This window comes from Diorhabda sublineata, chromosome 9, assembly GCF_026230105.1.
Source record: "Diorhabda sublineata isolate icDioSubl1.1 chromosome 9, icDioSubl1.1, whole genome shotgun sequence".
NCBI lineage: Eukaryota > Metazoa > Arthropoda > Insecta > Coleoptera > Chrysomelidae > Diorhabda > Diorhabda sublineata.
This window is the reverse complement of record NC_079482.1, coordinates 23,087,305-23,103,504: the sequence shown is the minus strand read 5'-3', so window position 1 is coordinate 23,103,504 and position 16,200 is coordinate 23,087,305. Positions and strand designations below refer to the sequence as shown.

Below are 16,200 nucleotides of genomic sequence, written 5' to 3'. Positions count from 1 at the left end.
ACGAAGAAGAAGACGAAAATGTATACTTCACATAACCTTAATCTCAAAACAAACTTATAGATGTCAAAATAAAAAATTAATAGACTTTAAAATAAGAAACTTGAATTAATCACATTAAAAATATGGCAAATGCAATTCTAAATCAGCTACAAGCATTGAAAGATCAAGAGTTGTATTCAAATATTTGCAAAGTGGTGGGTACATTATTTGAAAATTCGATGTAGGATGATGAATTTTGATTATTTTTAGAGCGATTTAGCATTAACGTTAGCAGAACAAAAACCAGATGTCTTTAATTTACCTACAAAGCTACAAATTACACTTTACTATTCAGATGCATGCTTTTTTACTCGCCAATACATACAAGCAGAAAGTTTATATAGGCAAGCTTTACAAATGAGAAAGAATTACATTATGAAATCTAAAACCTCCAGCAATAAAATTGAAAATCCCACAAACTTGCTGAGCGATGTCGATATTAAATATCAAATACATTTATGTTGCGTTGCATTAAAACAAAAAAATGCAGCATGCGAAATTTTACAGGTAATTGTTTAAGTATTGTGCATCATTCCAAACATATAATAATTATACATGAAGTATGATTTCATTTTAGAAAAATATTTCAGATGATATCTGCTAGACATAGAACTCCAAAAGTAAACATGGCATTGGGAAATATTTATAAAGATCTGGGACAAGAGAGAGCTGCCATAACATGTTTTAAAGAAGTATTGAGGGAGTGCCCACTAGCATTGGAGGCAGTTGAGAATCTACTTAAATTAGGATTGAAGGTAATCAATAATTGCTATACAATTTGGAAAGTTATTTTAGTTAATAAGGAAAATAGTAATTGGTATAAAAAATTGCATTTCTGGAAGCCTTTTTGATGTCTAATAACCATGAATGCTTTAAATTGAATCTTCATTAGGTAAATACAGAATAAATTGAGAAAATACGAATAAGGTAAATATGGGGTGCCTAAGCGAGATTACTCCTATTTCACTCAAAATGATTCACGGTTATTCTAAATTCAGTTCTGCACTAGAGGCACATCTCTTCTATTAATATCCATCACAAATTTGATCATCAACCACAGTGTTTGCGAAACTTTTGACATATACTTAGTTGGATTATTTACTTACACAGTTTAAACATTGTAATGTGAGACCATCACTTCCAGCTGTGTTTAATTTCATTGTAAGTACAATACAATACAAATTCAAGAGACTCCATTACATACACATTCTAAAATATGATATTCATGAAGGTTTAAAAGGAATAAAATATAAAAAAATATCTTATAGAAGTTACAAGCTTGACAAAAATCTCTGCGGTTACTATACTCACTGTGCTTTCAGGCGAATGGTGATTGATGCCTAGTGGTGGAACCTTGCACTAGAACTCATATTCACAATTACTTGTATTTATCACTTGTTTAGTAAGATAATGTTTCTATTTATTAGGGTGTGGAAGTAAATTCTTTAATGATACCTGTATCATCTGAAATAAGTTGGTTGAGTATGTGGATAAAGGCACAAGCGCAGTTACATTCAAAAGATTTCATAGGAGCCCTAAAAACATATAAAAGCATGGAAGTTCATGGGCTATTAAAGGATAACATATCTTTGTTGCTCAATATCGCCTATTGTTATCATTATTTGTGTGAAGATGCTAAAGCTATTTCTACATTACAGAAGGTAGGTATGAATACCCTTTTTAAAGCTATTTTTTTGAAGATTATTCTTAATTTTATGTTAATTATAATTAGTAATTTTTTATCAATAGAGTGAAATTGACTTGCCAAAGTCAATAATTTTCCCTATAAACTATGCTAGTTATTTATTGAAATAGACCTAAAATGATATATTTATAGTTATTTACTTTTGAAATTTTTTTTAAATCATATTGAGGCGTGATTTCTGAATTCTGGTAATGGTTTTCTTAGTTATTTATACGATTTATATTCATGGGGTGTATTGATAAATACTGTCTTTTACGTTCTAAATTTATTTAAACACTACACTTAATTAACTTATAATAATTAATTTATCATTAACACTTAATTAACTCAAATAATTTATTTAAAATCTCAAAAGTTCTAGAAAATAAAGAAATAAAATAAAGGCGCCGCGCTTCTGCCAAATTTTATAATTCCACTACATCTAGGCAGGACCGGCTCCAGGACGAAGACGCGTTCGTAACAGTATGTTTACGTGTTGATTAGAAAGAAATAAATGAAGCAAACATAAAAATTCTAGTATATTCATTGGTTTATTTTTAGTTTGCTACTGCTATAAATCAGGAAGGGATTACAGAATTAGTTAGATCAGCTTCTGATCTGTCAAAGTATTCTTGCTTCTGATCAAATTCTGTATTAATATAGTAAATAATCCAATTTATTCATGAATTTTTTATTTGATCCATATATTGTCATTGGAAATAAATAAGGTGGTAAATTTCAATTCAAAAGATTGATTGGAGGTTGGTGGTATACTAATTGTAACATTTTATCAAGATAAACATTCAATTAAGTAAGCTGAAATATTTCCAGTAGATTTATTCGATAGATTTCAAAGTTAAATATACAGTGAAACTGTATGATGTTCATTTTATGTTGTGGAGTAATGTACTGAGTAATATTTACTTTGTAATAAATTATATATATATATACTATCATCAAAAATGATAGATGATAAAATTTTTAGATTTTACGGTTGGATCCTAATATGATTATTGGAAGAGATCTTCTATCTACTTTATTGGCAGCTTCTGGAACAAAAGAACATAATCGAGCCCTTGAGGCATTAATACCTTCGATGGATACATCATTATGGAGTGCCGAACATTGGGTTGTTTTAGGAAATTATATGTACACATTGAAAAAGTATGACAAGGCAGCCTATTTTGGACAGCAAGCTTGTTTACTCGATAAAAGAAATTTAGAAGCTCTACTTTTGAAGGCGAATACCTTTCTACAAATTAAGAAGTATCAAGATGCCTCCAATCACTGTACAGAAGCTTTACAATTATGCAATTTCAGGTGAAAATTAATGAGTATTTTATAAAATCTTTTTTCCAATTTATTTTTCTGTAACGAATTTACAGAATGAGAGTGCTTCGTGAATTTTCCAGTGTTGTGTTTAATAAACCTCCAAGAATTTTTGAGAAAGAATCAGATGGACTATGAAAGTAGAACAAGAAATTAACAGAATTTTAGAAAAAAAATAGAATTACAAACATTAATTTTTGTTTATAAATAATTAAACCCCTAGTGAGAGAAAAAGTAGTCAGAATTCTTGTTTTAAGATAAACTTTTTTGGATTTTTGGAAATGATTTGTTTATTTATAGGACCAAAAATTAGAATTTTTCAAATATTTGTTTGCAGATATGATATTCACAAATGTGCAGTCGAATCGTATATACAGAGTAATAGGATACGCGAGGCCGAATCTGTAGCAGTAAATGCTTGTAAGCAGATGAATTTTAGTGCCCAAGCATATTGTGTAAGTATATTGGTAGACAATTTGAAAACCCATGTTCGCAAGAAAAATAGGAATAAAATAAAAATGTTTTTGAAAACTACATCTGCCAAATGTCTTCCATTGACACCTATGCATTCATGGAGTCGAGCCTGAAAGTTCTGCATAACTCTTTGCAGTATATCAACAGGTATTGCTATAATTTCGTCACGAATTCGTTGTTTGAGGGCCGGGATTGTCCTGGGTGGATCAGTTCCAACCCCACAAAAAGAAGTCGCAAACAGTAAGGCTGGGAGACCGAGGAGTCCAAGCGATATCCCCGTTTCGAGAAACAACACGCATTGAGAACAAAGCATTCACCCCATTCATTGAAATTCTTGTAGTTGCACTTGTTGAAAAAGTCATTAACTGGAAAGCAGTGAAGTTCCGAATCACTGCAAAGTATCTCTCAGGACCGATGATTCCATTCGTCGACATTGCACACCATATTGTCACTTTCTGAGCATGAAGTGGTGTTTCATGAAGCAAACGAGGGTTCTCCTCCACCCAGTACCTGAAATTTTGTTTGTTTACAAAACCGGAGATGTAAAAGTGTGTTAATTTGGTCATCATTTTCTTCCAACCTGTCAAGCATAACCACACAAAATCTTAAACGCTGTTGATAATCATCCGGGTGAAGAGATTGAAGGCGTAAGACGGACGGTCGATCGACGTGGACTTCTTGTCGGTCAGGTTCAATATTTTCAGAGGTTCGCATCGTTCTGGCACTACCACTCTTTTTCTAGACTTCGATCCAGTTTGCTCGAGGTTGTTTACCCACATTTTAATCGCATAATCTGACGGAACAGGTTGGTTACGCGGTATGTTAAAATGCCGTTTAAAATCTCGACGCATTTGCACGCTATTTTGATAAGCCTTAATTGCGTAACCGCGATGCTCACCCGTCCAACGCTCCATTGTAGACTGAATGGCAAGCCACTCGGGTAACGGCAGGCCTGTGACTGTATTTCCTACCACTTCACCGCGCGCTGCAAGCCCCACCCCAAATCTTTCCGTTTCATTGCCGAACCCGTTACTTTTGTTGAAAATATATGACAAAAATATTAATTTGGATTAAGCAAGATATTAATGACATTCAAAAGTTCTGGAAAACATATTATTATCCATTTTTATCACAGAAAAACTAAATTTTTTCAACATTATTTTCAATGATTATTTTTATGTTTGTCTATTTTTTTCATATTGTTATTGCTTTTTCGGGGGTTTAATGGGTGCTTTGACCCCTTTGTATCTTTTTTTACTGTCTTTCATTAGTGGTATTTTCTATCTCCATTATTTTTTATTTTAAAGTTCATAACTAAGTACTTTCGCTTTTTATCGATAGAGAGCGTTGCTTTTTTTGAATAACTTGTTATTAAATTTTGTCCCAGAAGTTTATATCAAATTTACCCTTTTAGTCTTTTAGCATAAAGCAAAACAACCGCTAAGAAAGTTCTTGCAACTAACCGTTTTCTCATCTGTGTTGCTGCCAAAACTAACAATTAAGTGAATAAATGACAGCAACCATAATCCTAACCTAAGAAAATTTTTTCATACTCGTCGCAGAAGAAGAAAAAGTTTGTTTACAAGTGTTTCAATAAATCAGTTGATTGATTTGATTGTAAAATTGTTTTTACTGTACAAATTTTCTATAATAGCCGATTTATTTGAATTTTTCAGTTGCATGCTTCAGTGTTATTAAAAGACCCCATGGCGGCAAGTAGAACAGTACGTAAAATATTAGAAAAGGCCGTATCACAAGATAAAACAGGCGCGACAAACGCGTTACCGATGCTAGTAGAATTTCTCGAGGGAGAACAACAATACGAACAAGCATCTCAGCTATTACTGAAACATATAGAAACGCAAAAACCGTCCTCGAGACTTCATCAGTTACTAGGAGATTGTTTCGTGAATCTTCAGAAAGATGACGAAGCATTTCACCATTACACTATTGCTTTAAAATTAGATCCTACTAATCAGAGATCAACAGAAGGGCTGAATAATATTGGTAGAAGTCTGTCCCTTAGTAAAAGAGATAGTTATTATACTTGTGTAGCTGGTGAAACTTCGTACAATTCCCAAGGCACCAATTCGTCTGATCATGAAGTAGATCCCGAGAGTGATGCTGATCCATGGCCACGTGGTGAAGATATTGAAAGTTTTGATGAATGTTAGATTAGGATATTATTTAATTATGGAAATTTGTAAAAAATAATACTTTTTATTAAACTATTTTTTCTGTATCAATATATTTTTCAAAAAATTATTACACTTGTATTGGAATTGAAAACTTTGCTTTGGAGACTAGGAGAATTAAAAAAAATCAGTTCTATAAAAAAACTTTTTCTGCTATCTTACGTACTTTAGGACATCCATTAATTACGTGAGCCATTTTTCAACCAGTTTAGACTTCCCCCCTTAGTTGATATTTGCCCGTATCCCCCCTCCCTTTACGTGAGATTAACGCTAAAAATATTTGAAATTTACTCTTTCTTCATCTTTCCATTCCACTTTTATCCACAGCATCTTTTCAGCACGACGCTTGACTAAACGCATTGGTTGAATTCTGACTATTTATTTATCAAATTTTCTAAAAAATTATAGGGGTTTAATTGGGTATAGAAAACCAGATGATTTTATATATATAATTGGTTTTTAATGCTTATAATTCAAAATAATTATTGTATAAAAATGTTACGACCCTTAGACTATCTCCATCCATTCTACTTTTCTTCCTTCTCGGAAATTCGATAATCTGAAATAAAATTACATGATATATTAGAACCTAGTTAAATGCAAAATCCATAATCAAATTTTAAAAATTCCGAACGAAAACTGATACTAGATGACACACTCTTGCCACCTTCACTCGACATGCATCGTGTGGTGTGGAGAGCTGCTTCACGGAAGTCTGGATTGGGCATAAGAGTTTTTACAGAGGTTATAATGGTAACTGACTGGTAGAAGAACATTCTGTGATTTAGAAGAGGAATTTTATCCACATACTTGCCTTACGCTAGGCACTACATGAATCTCAATACCTGGAAGCACACTGTATAGAATCTAAATTAACAGCGGCAACTATTAGCGAAATTAGGAGCATTACTTCAATAAAATCAAGAGTACAAACAGTTAGGACAATTTTGAACTAAATAAAAGTTATCTATAAGATCTTACCCATTTTTCCTTCATCACCACCTTGTCCGTCATCTGACTGGCCCCTATCTGCGTCCGTTGAAGGTTGAGCACCGGTGGTCGGTGGTCCATACATTTGTCCTTCCTGTGGCGGCGGACCTGTTTGTCCTTCCGATGGAGGACCGCCATGACCGGGCGCTGGACCACCAGGATATGGATGTCCAGGTCTACCGCCATGAGGAGGAGGATACTGTGGATATTGCTGATGATAGTATCCGGGATGAGGTGGGTACTGACCACCGGCAGGAGGAGGTCCGGGCGGTGGATAACCTCCTTGAGGATGAGAAGGGTAAGGTTGTTGAGGGGGGTAACCCACATAACCTGGATGTGGTGGCCTAGCTGGTAACGGTACCGACTGAGGATTAGGACCTGAAATTTTAAATTGACAGTATATCTTTTATAACAGTCTGTTATAACATACCTGGTGGCGGATATTGTTGAGGGTATTGTTGAGGCGGCATCATAGGGCTTTGATGAGGCGGAGGTCCTTGTGTTGTAGGTGGATGTGGCGGCATAGGACCATGTTGACTTGGTGGAACATTTGATGCTGTCGGAGGATTGGCTATCGGTGGTTGTTGTGGCAAATGATGTGGACCGCCAACCTATTATTTCAATTGATTAGTGATTAATATCTATGAAATAAAACATTGATTAATATTAAATTGATTGTCGTTAACTTTGACTAATGCTGTCATAATGTCATTTTTTTGGATTTTTTTTTGGGGAGAGCTTCTTACAAGTATATGTGATATTTTCCTTCGCGAATTCCAATTTAAAATGCCAATTTTGGAAAAAAGAAATTCCCATGAAATTGTAACCATAAACTAACCTGATGTGGTGCGGCGTGAGGGTGTAAATTTCCGGCGTTAAGGGGCGGTGATGGCTCGTGAGAAGGATGCATGGATGGTGTTTGGGAATTATCTGGATGGGCGTAGTGAGAGGCGAGTGGTTGTTCCGAGGGTGTGGTTTTTTCTGCATGGGGCGGCGAAGGACCGTTTGTTGCTGTTGGTGCAGGTGGACCATGTTGAGATTGGTCCATTTTCTCACAGTCTCGATCCATAGGCTGTTGAGAAGATATTACGAAAGTTTTGAGCTTTTAATAATGGTAGCACCACTAATATAAAAAAAATGTTAATGAAACATTTTTTATGAAAACGAAGAAATTTTCAAAATTTTAGTTCAAAAGTTGAAAAACTAAATAAAATATTTGTTTACTACCTCAGAATGACCGTTTCCATGTTCTTGTGCCGGAGTAGATGGGGCAGGACTATCGTGGCCGTTCTCTTCAATTTTCGGTTTTGTATCTTCTTGCGTCTTATTCCTGTCCCGTTTCAGTATGTCATACTGCCTTTCCACCATTTTTTGAAAAGTTTCTTCATCTACTGCAGGTTTACAATGCTAAATAAACAAATTTGATGAAGAAATATTATGAAAATAAAATTATCTGTATGTATAACCTCGAATAATTAATGTCAAATGCTCTATCCACGTTCTACAGTAAAATGAATACTATTTGTCGATAGCAAAGATAGAATTGAAAAGAAACAGCACAAGAATATTTGCAAGTAGCACATAATACAGAGTGAAGTGTGTATCAAAATTAACACATAATTTGAATCGAATAGAAAATACAGTTTTTCGAGCCATTTTGAATAAATGTGTTGTGAATGCAACGCTGAATCTGTACTGCATGCATGGTTGTGGGCATGTTGACATAAACCTATGATTTTGAATAACCTCATAAAAAGGAATGTAATGGTTAAGTTGCAATTTTTAGAACCATTGGTGATATTCATACTGAACACTCTGTTTACACTACACCAACACTCAAAATTATCAGCTGTAAACAATGAGTTCTCCAGATCGCAGTGTACATGGTACCCTAATATACATACATACCATTGAATGTGAAATTTTAAATAGACCAAACTCACCTTTTTCAATTCTTCTTGAAATTGTTCACTGCTCTCAATAAATTTCCTCTTCTTGGCCTCAAATTTCTCCTCTATCTGTTGCAATTCGGCTTCGAGCTTTTTCTGGTGCATAGTTAACGATTGCACTTGTCTTTTTAATACTTGCATACGACCTATCGTCACTACCGATCTAACATCTGGTACGACGCTCTCAGAAAATATTTCATTGATTAGACGATGATTTCTCAAATATCTGCTATGAGCTACGTGTTTTACAGAATAACCATCGTCTTGATCTGAAAAATTGTACAAATCAAATGACAATATCATCAAGTCCAAAATACAGAATCTCATGAAAATTTTTTCTTTCAGTACAATCAACGGTTTTGAATAGACAAAAAAATGTTATCGAAAAATTTCTTACCCTCTTCGTCTTCTGCTGGTTGAATTTCAATTCTTCTATCAGCGGCTGCTTGTTGTTTGGCTGAACTGCTCTGCCTCTCGTGCGTTTCTCCATCTGTACCTTGTGTAACTGAAATTAGTTAATCCAAAAAAACGGTGAGGATGGTGATGGTGCGATTGCGTGATTTAAGCATAGATATATACACTGACACAAAGCAATAAGCTAGCGACACAAATAAATACATACCAATACACACCGAAGAATATTTTACATTGAAATCATTTCTATGCTGCAAAATTATTACTCATCCTAGGTACACACACAATAAAATGTCACCAAGCAAATATATAAGGCATTTGAATTGGGTACTAGGTTAATTTATTAAATAAATAATTATTGTTGTACTAAAAACGATAGATCTACCATTGACTTTTGCTTGGTTGAAAGAAACACACTAAAGATAAAAATATGAGGGTAACAAGATGGTTCTATATAGGAAATGTTTATCTTCTTGTAACAGTGGAAAGAGAGAAATAAAGAAATGAAAGTTTCAATAAGCTAAAAAGAAAAGACATACAGAAACAATACCAGGAGAGAACAGATGAAGAAATAATGAAATTATGAGACAAAATCACTGAAATGAGTCTTGAAGAACTTTGGAAGAAGTTCAAAACTTCACTTGGAAATATAGAGATGTGAAATCCAATAATTAACCTAAAAACTACAAATGGTAGTATTATAATTGAGGATTATGAAATATTAGACATATGGAAGGAACAGTTTGAAGAGTGCAACATAGAAGCAGAAAGAGAAAACCGATATACAACAGGAATAAATGGAATATGTGCAGAGCCAGGACCAGGACTTAGGAACAATCGTTTTGTAACTTACAGAACTGGGTGGCAGGAGGGCATTTTAAGCCAGTTATCTTAAGTGAACAAAGAAGTAAAGAAAACACATAGGATACAACAGATTGAGACCAATCTTCATACACGACCTAAATTATTTCCTAACCCAAAAGAAGAGCTACAAAACAATACTGGAGTGGAATAATGAAATGAAGCAATACGTCTTATTTTTCGTTAGTGAGGTTAGGGAGAATATTTTGTATTATTTGCATTGCTACTTTTCTTTTTAGAGGAACTTGGAAAACGTGAAATGTTAATGTTGTGAAAACATGTTCTAGTGATCCCTTTTTGCATGGAATCATGAAAATTTACAAAAATCATTGGTATAGCGTGGCAACACCACAAATATGTCTAAATTGGGATCTTTCTCGTAACAGGTATATTAGTGTGAATATTAATACAAAGCTAGTGATGTTAGGTGTGCTATGTGTTAAAAAATTATCATTGAGGTATTTTTATTTATCAGTATTCATCTTACCCGATTTTCCTTTATTTTTCGCAGCCATAAACGCGATATATGCTGGAGAACTGTGATAAGTTTTCAATGTTTTCTCATATTCAATCTAAAAACACTCCTATTGGTGAATCAAGTCATACGATTAGAATAATCAATAAAAACACACCTTTTCGTTTTCGTATTCTTCGTGGAATTCATTCTTTTCTTCTTCCGGCAAATCCCTCCACATTTGTCCGATAATTTTTCCAATTTCCCATAACTTTAGATCAGAATGTTGAGCCTTAACAGCATCCCATACCTTTCGACTGTATCTCATATATGGCATTAAGGGTTTTTCTGGTGCCTTGGGAGGTTTTGGTGTTTTAGATTCATTTTTCTGAAATGAGACAATAAAATTATTTTAAAAATTGATTTTAAATAACTCATCTAGAACCAAATAGATTTTTTATCAATTATTTAACTGGAGTTCCAAATTAAATAAATTGTTGCTCAAGTTACAACACAACACGAAGTAGAAATAAATCCAAAAGTTTTTTAGCATCATATTAGTGATTTTATTTGAATAATTTTTGCTATAACATAACACAGACTAACATTGCCATGGGGATACGATTGACCCAACATTAACAACAAAATGTGATTTGGTTTAAGTTTGAAATTGTATCTATTTCAACAAACTTCATATACAACACTACCAATTGACAACCTAACATCATGGCGCCTTTCAAGTGAATCCTATGTACACTTAAATAAAAACATGTCAATGTCTGCCTGTTTTACCTTACCCCATACTAAGGGGATTGTTGGTCCCTTCGATAGAGCCAATATATTCAGAAAAATTGTGAAAATTTGAGGATTCTTAATATATTTTATTCAAATTGAGATCATTATTTAGTGAATGAATGATTTAAATATATAAAAAAACGTACTGCAGTGTTTTTTCCGATTTTTTGTGGTACGAATCCTGGATGCCCATTTGTGGACGCAACAAAAGGATTTGTCTCTTTCTGGAAAATTAAAATTGGTAAAACTTTTAATATTACACGATTTTAGAAACTCACTGATGTAGCAGAACTAGCTCCTCCTGAAGCTCTTAGTCGTTCTATAAAAAATTCAAAATAAATCATTTAGACAATTTTTTTAAATTAAAAAATGCATAATGATGTGATATAAAAGACTTTTAGAAGAAATGATTCATGTATTAAAAATTAAGTCGAATGAAATTTGACACATAAATAATAAACTGAAGCAATATCTATAGGAAAAAATATTAATGGGAATATACTGCATAAAATAAAGAATCATTCTAAATACATGCATAAAATAAACCTTTCATATTTAACAAACTTACCGGATTCTTAAATATTCTACACCAAAATAATTTACTGTAAGTACCGAGAAAAATAAATAAATTTTTGCTTATACTTTATTATAAATAAAATATATCATAATAAAAAAATAAATATTGGCAACACACTAGAAATTAGTAAATCTATAATAACAGCCAAGGCTTTAGAAATTATTTCAGATACCTAATTATTAGTTCTATTATAGCAATTTTTGTTAAAATGCTTCAATTTTTTTTGAGTAGATAGACTGAAGGAATGCAAATTGAATCAAAATCAAGTTTTCATTTCAAAAATTGAATCAAAAGTAAGGATATTGTAAAAAAATATTGACAATCAATACCACAGATTAATGAATCTTTGAATTTGCCAAAAGAGCAATCAAATGATTCAGAAGTTTGTAAATTTTTTGAGCTAAGTACCTTCTACAATAAAGGTACCATCCACCACATTTCACATAAGTACAGGGGAATTTTGAAGAGTGAGTAAATTAGTACATCAAATTTTTATTGATTTAAATAATTTTAACTGTATATCCCTTATTATGGAGTTCCAAAAAGAGCAAAGAAGTACCTTTATTAGCAATAGAATTAATTTACATAATTTGGGATCACCTCATATATTCAAGTTTTAGAAGCATAGATGGCAGATTACCATGTATTTTGATGGGGTCAACTGTTTATAAGTCTAATAAAATATCTCCTTCATGACTAGTAGAGACTTCTCTAAACTTCTACTCTTCTCTTCTTACTTAATGTTTCTACATATTCTTTTTAACAAAGTGTACCAATGGAGTTTTTAGTTTTACACAAGTAACTATTTCAAATGACACAAAATGAAACCTATTTATTACTGTGGAGGTTTTTAAGCTTACAATTTGTGATTCCACATTATTTCTAAATAAATGATTTTTTAAAGGTTGTTTCTAATGCTCCTAGCACTTTTTAACCATTAAAATCAAATTTTAATTTATCTATGTTAACCTGGACTTGAATCAGTTGATAATCAATTTAGACCTTTATAAAAAAGGGACAAAACAGACATAAATTGATACAGAAGGGCAAAGTTATGTGGTAAAATATAGAAAAAGAACTAAACATGGATTAAATTTTGAATATGAAAACTTAATTTTAGATTTAAATCTTTGTGGTAAATGGGCAGGTATCATAAACTTTGACACACATGATTTGTGATGGAGATTAATAGATGAGTGTTATTTATTAAAAAGTAATTTCGCAGTTACCTTTCAATATGTTGAAAGTCATGGGAGCGCCTGCCGACAGCAAATCTGAACAACAAACACAAACGAAGCAATGAGCTCTAATCTACAAGATACTGCAATGTTTCCATAAACTTGTCAATTTTTACAATGTACGAAAAACGCAATTTTGTAATGTCTGCTTAATCTTTTAAATAATTCTCTGTTTAAGTATAGTAGTTGAAGTGATATATAGTTTTATTAGACAAGTTTGAGGAAAACGTGCAGTATTTATCAGGCTTCTTAAAGATATACAAAATAAATAATTATGTTGCATGCTTTTAATTGAATAAATATTTGAGATGCACGTTTTAAAATTGTAATCCAAATTGCATCTTTAAAATAATACACATGCGACCTTAAGCTTATTTAGAAAACAATTCATCTAAATTAACATTACTAGAAAAAACTACTGACAATAGAAAAATAAATCTGAAAAAAAATATTAGTACAATTAATAAAATCATAAATCTTACGGTTTGAGGACTGGGAATTTGGCACTTGTATTGCCACTTGTTTGTAGTTAGCTGGAAGTGCCATATCTTTGTTAACCTACATAAAAATTTAATATGTAAATCAAAATGAAAAATGATTTTACATTTAAAGTTTGTTTGAATGAGGAATAATACAAAGAAACATTTTTGAATTTTTAGAAAAAGATTCAATAGTTATCAAATATAACTGTAAAGTTTTATTTATTTGTAATCAATCAATCCAACAATTTAAATTGAGTAATCAACATTATCTTATATTTCAATTCTTTTTAGTACATACAAACTGAAAGATCTTATAGTTCTTTCTTACAAATACATTAGAGGATTTTGTATTTCTAACTGTACACTCACCTTAAGTTAATAGGTCAATGCAACATATAGTGTATTTTACGAACAAAATACACTATATCTTTTTAAGTATTTATAGGATAGACCAAACAAAAAGGAAATAATTACTCTTTAACAGCTGAAAAAATATAAAATTTAATTTCCAAGTTTACAAGCCAAAATAATTTTGACATTTCAGAAATTTTTGACAAATGACAAACTACTTTAAAGAAGTAGCTCTATACATAGAGCTACATAGCTACATAGAGCCTCTATAAAGAGTTATTTAATATACATTAAAACAATATTTTTTCTGTAATAGTAATACAAAATTGGAAAACGGTGCTAGAGGTAAAGTTACGTGGAAGTTGTAAAACTTTCTAATGAAAAATAAAATAAAACAGTGTAATTGAGTGAGTTTGACTTATTTTCAATTCACTATATAACTTATAATTATTCAAACAATATTGTGATTGACTACCACGACTATCAAAAGAGCAAACATACATAAATTATATATTTAGTGACATCAGCACATTATAGTATACTTACTGAAGTACTATAAAATTGAAGGTCAGAAAACGAATTGGAAAAGAAGAATACGTATATAACCACATTTTATTCATGCTGCATTTTATCAGTATTTTGTGAAAAATGATTATAGACACTGAAAAAAATCAAACAAAACAGAAGAGCAAGAAAAGGAAAGGTGTAGTTAGTTTCGAGGAGGAAATTATTAATAGAGAAAAAGCATCAGAATTATTAAGTAATTTATCGAAACCTGAACCAGTTACTGAACCTATAGAAAACAGAGCAGCTAAACTTTCTAAAAAACAGAAAAGGAAACATAAAGAAAAGATAGATAAGCAAAATATAAACGTTGTTTCTGAACTAACAAACAATGAACAGGATTTGAAAGAAGAATTTATTAATGAAAATAAAAGTAAAAAGAAGAAAGTGAAACTTGAACAAGTTACATCTTCAAATGAAATTTTCAATAAAAATGGTAAAAATGTCGATCGGGAAGTTACAAAATCGAATGTGGAGTTGAACGAAAATTCTGAAGTATGTGTTCAGAAGGTCAAGAATAAAAAGAAAAAGAAGGATCAAGAAACAGAGAGTGATGAAAACACAACTGAGTTAGTTGATACTGAAGCAGTTAATGAAGTTTCAAAAAACATTACAAATAGTGAACTATCTAAACGAGCTAAAAAGAAAAAAAAACATCTTGAACAATTAGCTGCAAAAAAATTGAAAACATCCCTAGCAACGCAAGAAAATGTCCTTAATTATTTATCGAAATGGAAACATAGTAGGACTGAATGGAAGTTTGAAAAACTCAAACAAATATGGTTATCTCAAAATCTTTTTGACTCTGCAAAGATTCCTGAAGAATTCTGGGAGACAGCTGTGGAATATTTTTCACAGTCAAGAGGATTTATCAAGAAACTCATTTTGAGAGAAGCCATGAAAATAATAGAAGAACAGGATAAAGCAGAAGAAGAAAATACAGATGAAGACTACATTATTAAAGTGAATAGAGCCCGTGGTATTGTACAAACTTTACAAGAATAAATTATATGTAATACATGTTGTAATATATATTTTATATAATGTGTTTCATGTTTAAATTTCTTTATTTTTTATTGAGATTTTGCACCATGATCCTGGTCCCCATGTTTATAAAAAAAACGAGAAATATGTATATCAGTCCAGTCATCTTAGTCCAAAGTCAGAAAAATCGCTTTTTTTATATTTTTTGTAAATATCTCGTTTTTTACGGGTTTAATGCTATTTGTATTTCTTATAAATATTGTAGAGAATTTAATTCTCTACAACTTTCGTATGTAACATTTTTTTATACTTTGAATTGTTTTCGTTTAGCGCGCGGTCAGAGAATTATCTATCACCAGATAAATTACTCAATACAATATTCTGTAATTGCAAAAGTGGCTGTGGCTCAAGATGTATATTTATACCAGACCATATTTTGGGTCGTATTTTGTATAGTTCCAACACCTTTGTCTGTGTCAGTTCTTTTCGAGCCATGTGTTCTGACATAATAATTTTCTATTTAAAATTAGGCAACATTGCACGGATGTAACCCAGACAGAAATACAACCTCACAACCACTTGGGTTTGGAACCATTAGGATCAGCTAATCATATAGTTAATTGATACAAAGTTTCCCTTATTTAACCTTCTTTTAACGTATCGTCTCGGATTACTTAATTATTGTCTTATATTAATGTGACTTTGAAGAATCATAAATTCACCTAATTTCAATTTATTATAGTATTCTGAAAAATTTATTGTACATTGACCGCTTCTAAAGGGAACTAACGTCTTAGTTAAGCGATTCCCAGCGCCCCTT

At 31.9% G+C, this 16,200-nt stretch overlaps 3 protein-coding genes across 9 annotated transcripts; 2 read left to right on the top strand and 1 right to left on the bottom strand.

Moving 5' to 3' along the window:
* LOC130448603 (anaphase-promoting complex subunit 7) lies at window positions 1–5,865 on the top strand. Its single transcript, XM_056786032.1, has 7 exons — window positions 1–194; window positions 250–546; window positions 630–794; window positions 1,467–1,700; window positions 2,709–3,043; window positions 3,390–3,507; window positions 5,203–5,865. The coding sequence occupies exons 1-7, from the start codon at window positions 123–125 to the stop codon at window positions 5,698–5,700; spliced, it is 1,719 nt and encodes a 572-aa protein (XP_056642010.1). The 5' UTR covers window positions 1–122; the 3' UTR covers window positions 5,701–5,865.
* A 294-nt stretch (window positions 5,866–6,159) lies between these two features.
* On the bottom strand, window positions 6,160–14,043 carry LOC130448637 (SWI/SNF-related matrix-associated actin-dependent regulator of chromatin subfamily E member 1-like). 7 transcript variants are annotated; one of them, XM_056786079.1, is made up of 14 exons: window positions 13,851–14,043; window positions 13,482–13,557; window positions 12,991–13,035; window positions 11,463–11,503; window positions 11,331–11,408; window positions 10,568–10,777; window positions 10,423–10,507; window positions 9,058–9,165; window positions 8,655–8,929; window positions 7,939–8,118; window positions 7,550–7,783; window positions 7,142–7,322; window positions 6,703–7,089; window positions 6,160–6,280 (listed from the first exon to the last, which is right to left on the bottom strand). In XM_056786079.1, exons 2-14 carry the CDS (start codon window positions 13,543–13,545, stop codon window positions 6,249–6,251), a joined length of 1,920 nt encoding a protein of 639 aa, XP_056642057.1. In that variant the 5' UTR covers window positions 13,546–13,557; window positions 13,851–14,043; the 3' UTR covers window positions 6,160–6,248. The 7 variants fall into 7 exon arrangements, with proteins under 7 accessions (XP_056642057.1, XP_056642058.1, XP_056642060.1 ...); XM_056786080.1 differs by having other exon boundaries at window positions 9,058–9,156; XM_056786082.1 differs by having other exon boundaries at window positions 9,058–9,150; window positions 13,851–14,027.
* Window positions 14,044–14,429: 386 nt separating this feature from the next.
* LOC130448711 (uncharacterized protein C7orf50 homolog) lies at window positions 14,430–15,451 on the top strand. The gene has a single exon (XM_056786186.1). It carries the CDS (start codon window positions 14,481–14,483, stop codon window positions 15,399–15,401), a length of 921 nt encoding a protein of 306 aa, XP_056642164.1. The 5' UTR covers window positions 14,430–14,480; the 3' UTR covers window positions 15,402–15,451.
* The last annotated feature ends 749 nt before the right edge of the window (window positions 15,452–16,200 follow it).

Excerpts from the sequence above, each read along its gene's own strand:
- LOC130448603 (XM_056786032.1), top strand. The coding sequence starts at position 123 with ATGGCAAATGCAATTCTAAATCAGCTACAAGCATTGAAAGATCAAGAG. Across the intron at positions 547-629 it reads CAGCATGCGAAATTTTACAG|ATGATATCTGCTAGACATAG; the intron begins GTAATTGTTTAA and ends AAAATATTTCAG. Across the intron at positions 1,701-2,708 it reads CTATTTCTACATTACAGAAG|ATTTTACGGTTGGATCCTAA; the intron begins GTAGGTATGAAT and ends TAAAATTTTTAG.
- LOC130448637 (XM_056786079.1), bottom strand. The coding sequence starts at position 13,545 with ATGGCACTTCCAGCTAACTACAAACAAGTGGCAATACAAGTGCCAAAT. Across the intron at positions 11,504-12,990 it reads GACTTTCAACATATTGAAAG|AACGACTAAGAGCTTCAGGA; the intron begins GTAACTGCGAAA and ends AATTTTTTATAG. Across the intron at positions 10,778-11,330 it reads AAATCGGAAAAAACACTGCA|AAAAATGAATCTAAAACACC; the intron begins GTACGTTTTTTT and ends GTCTCATTTCAG.
- LOC130448711 (XM_056786186.1), top strand. The coding sequence starts at position 14,481 with ATGATTATAGACACTGAAAAAAATCAAACAAAACAGAAGAGCAAGAAA.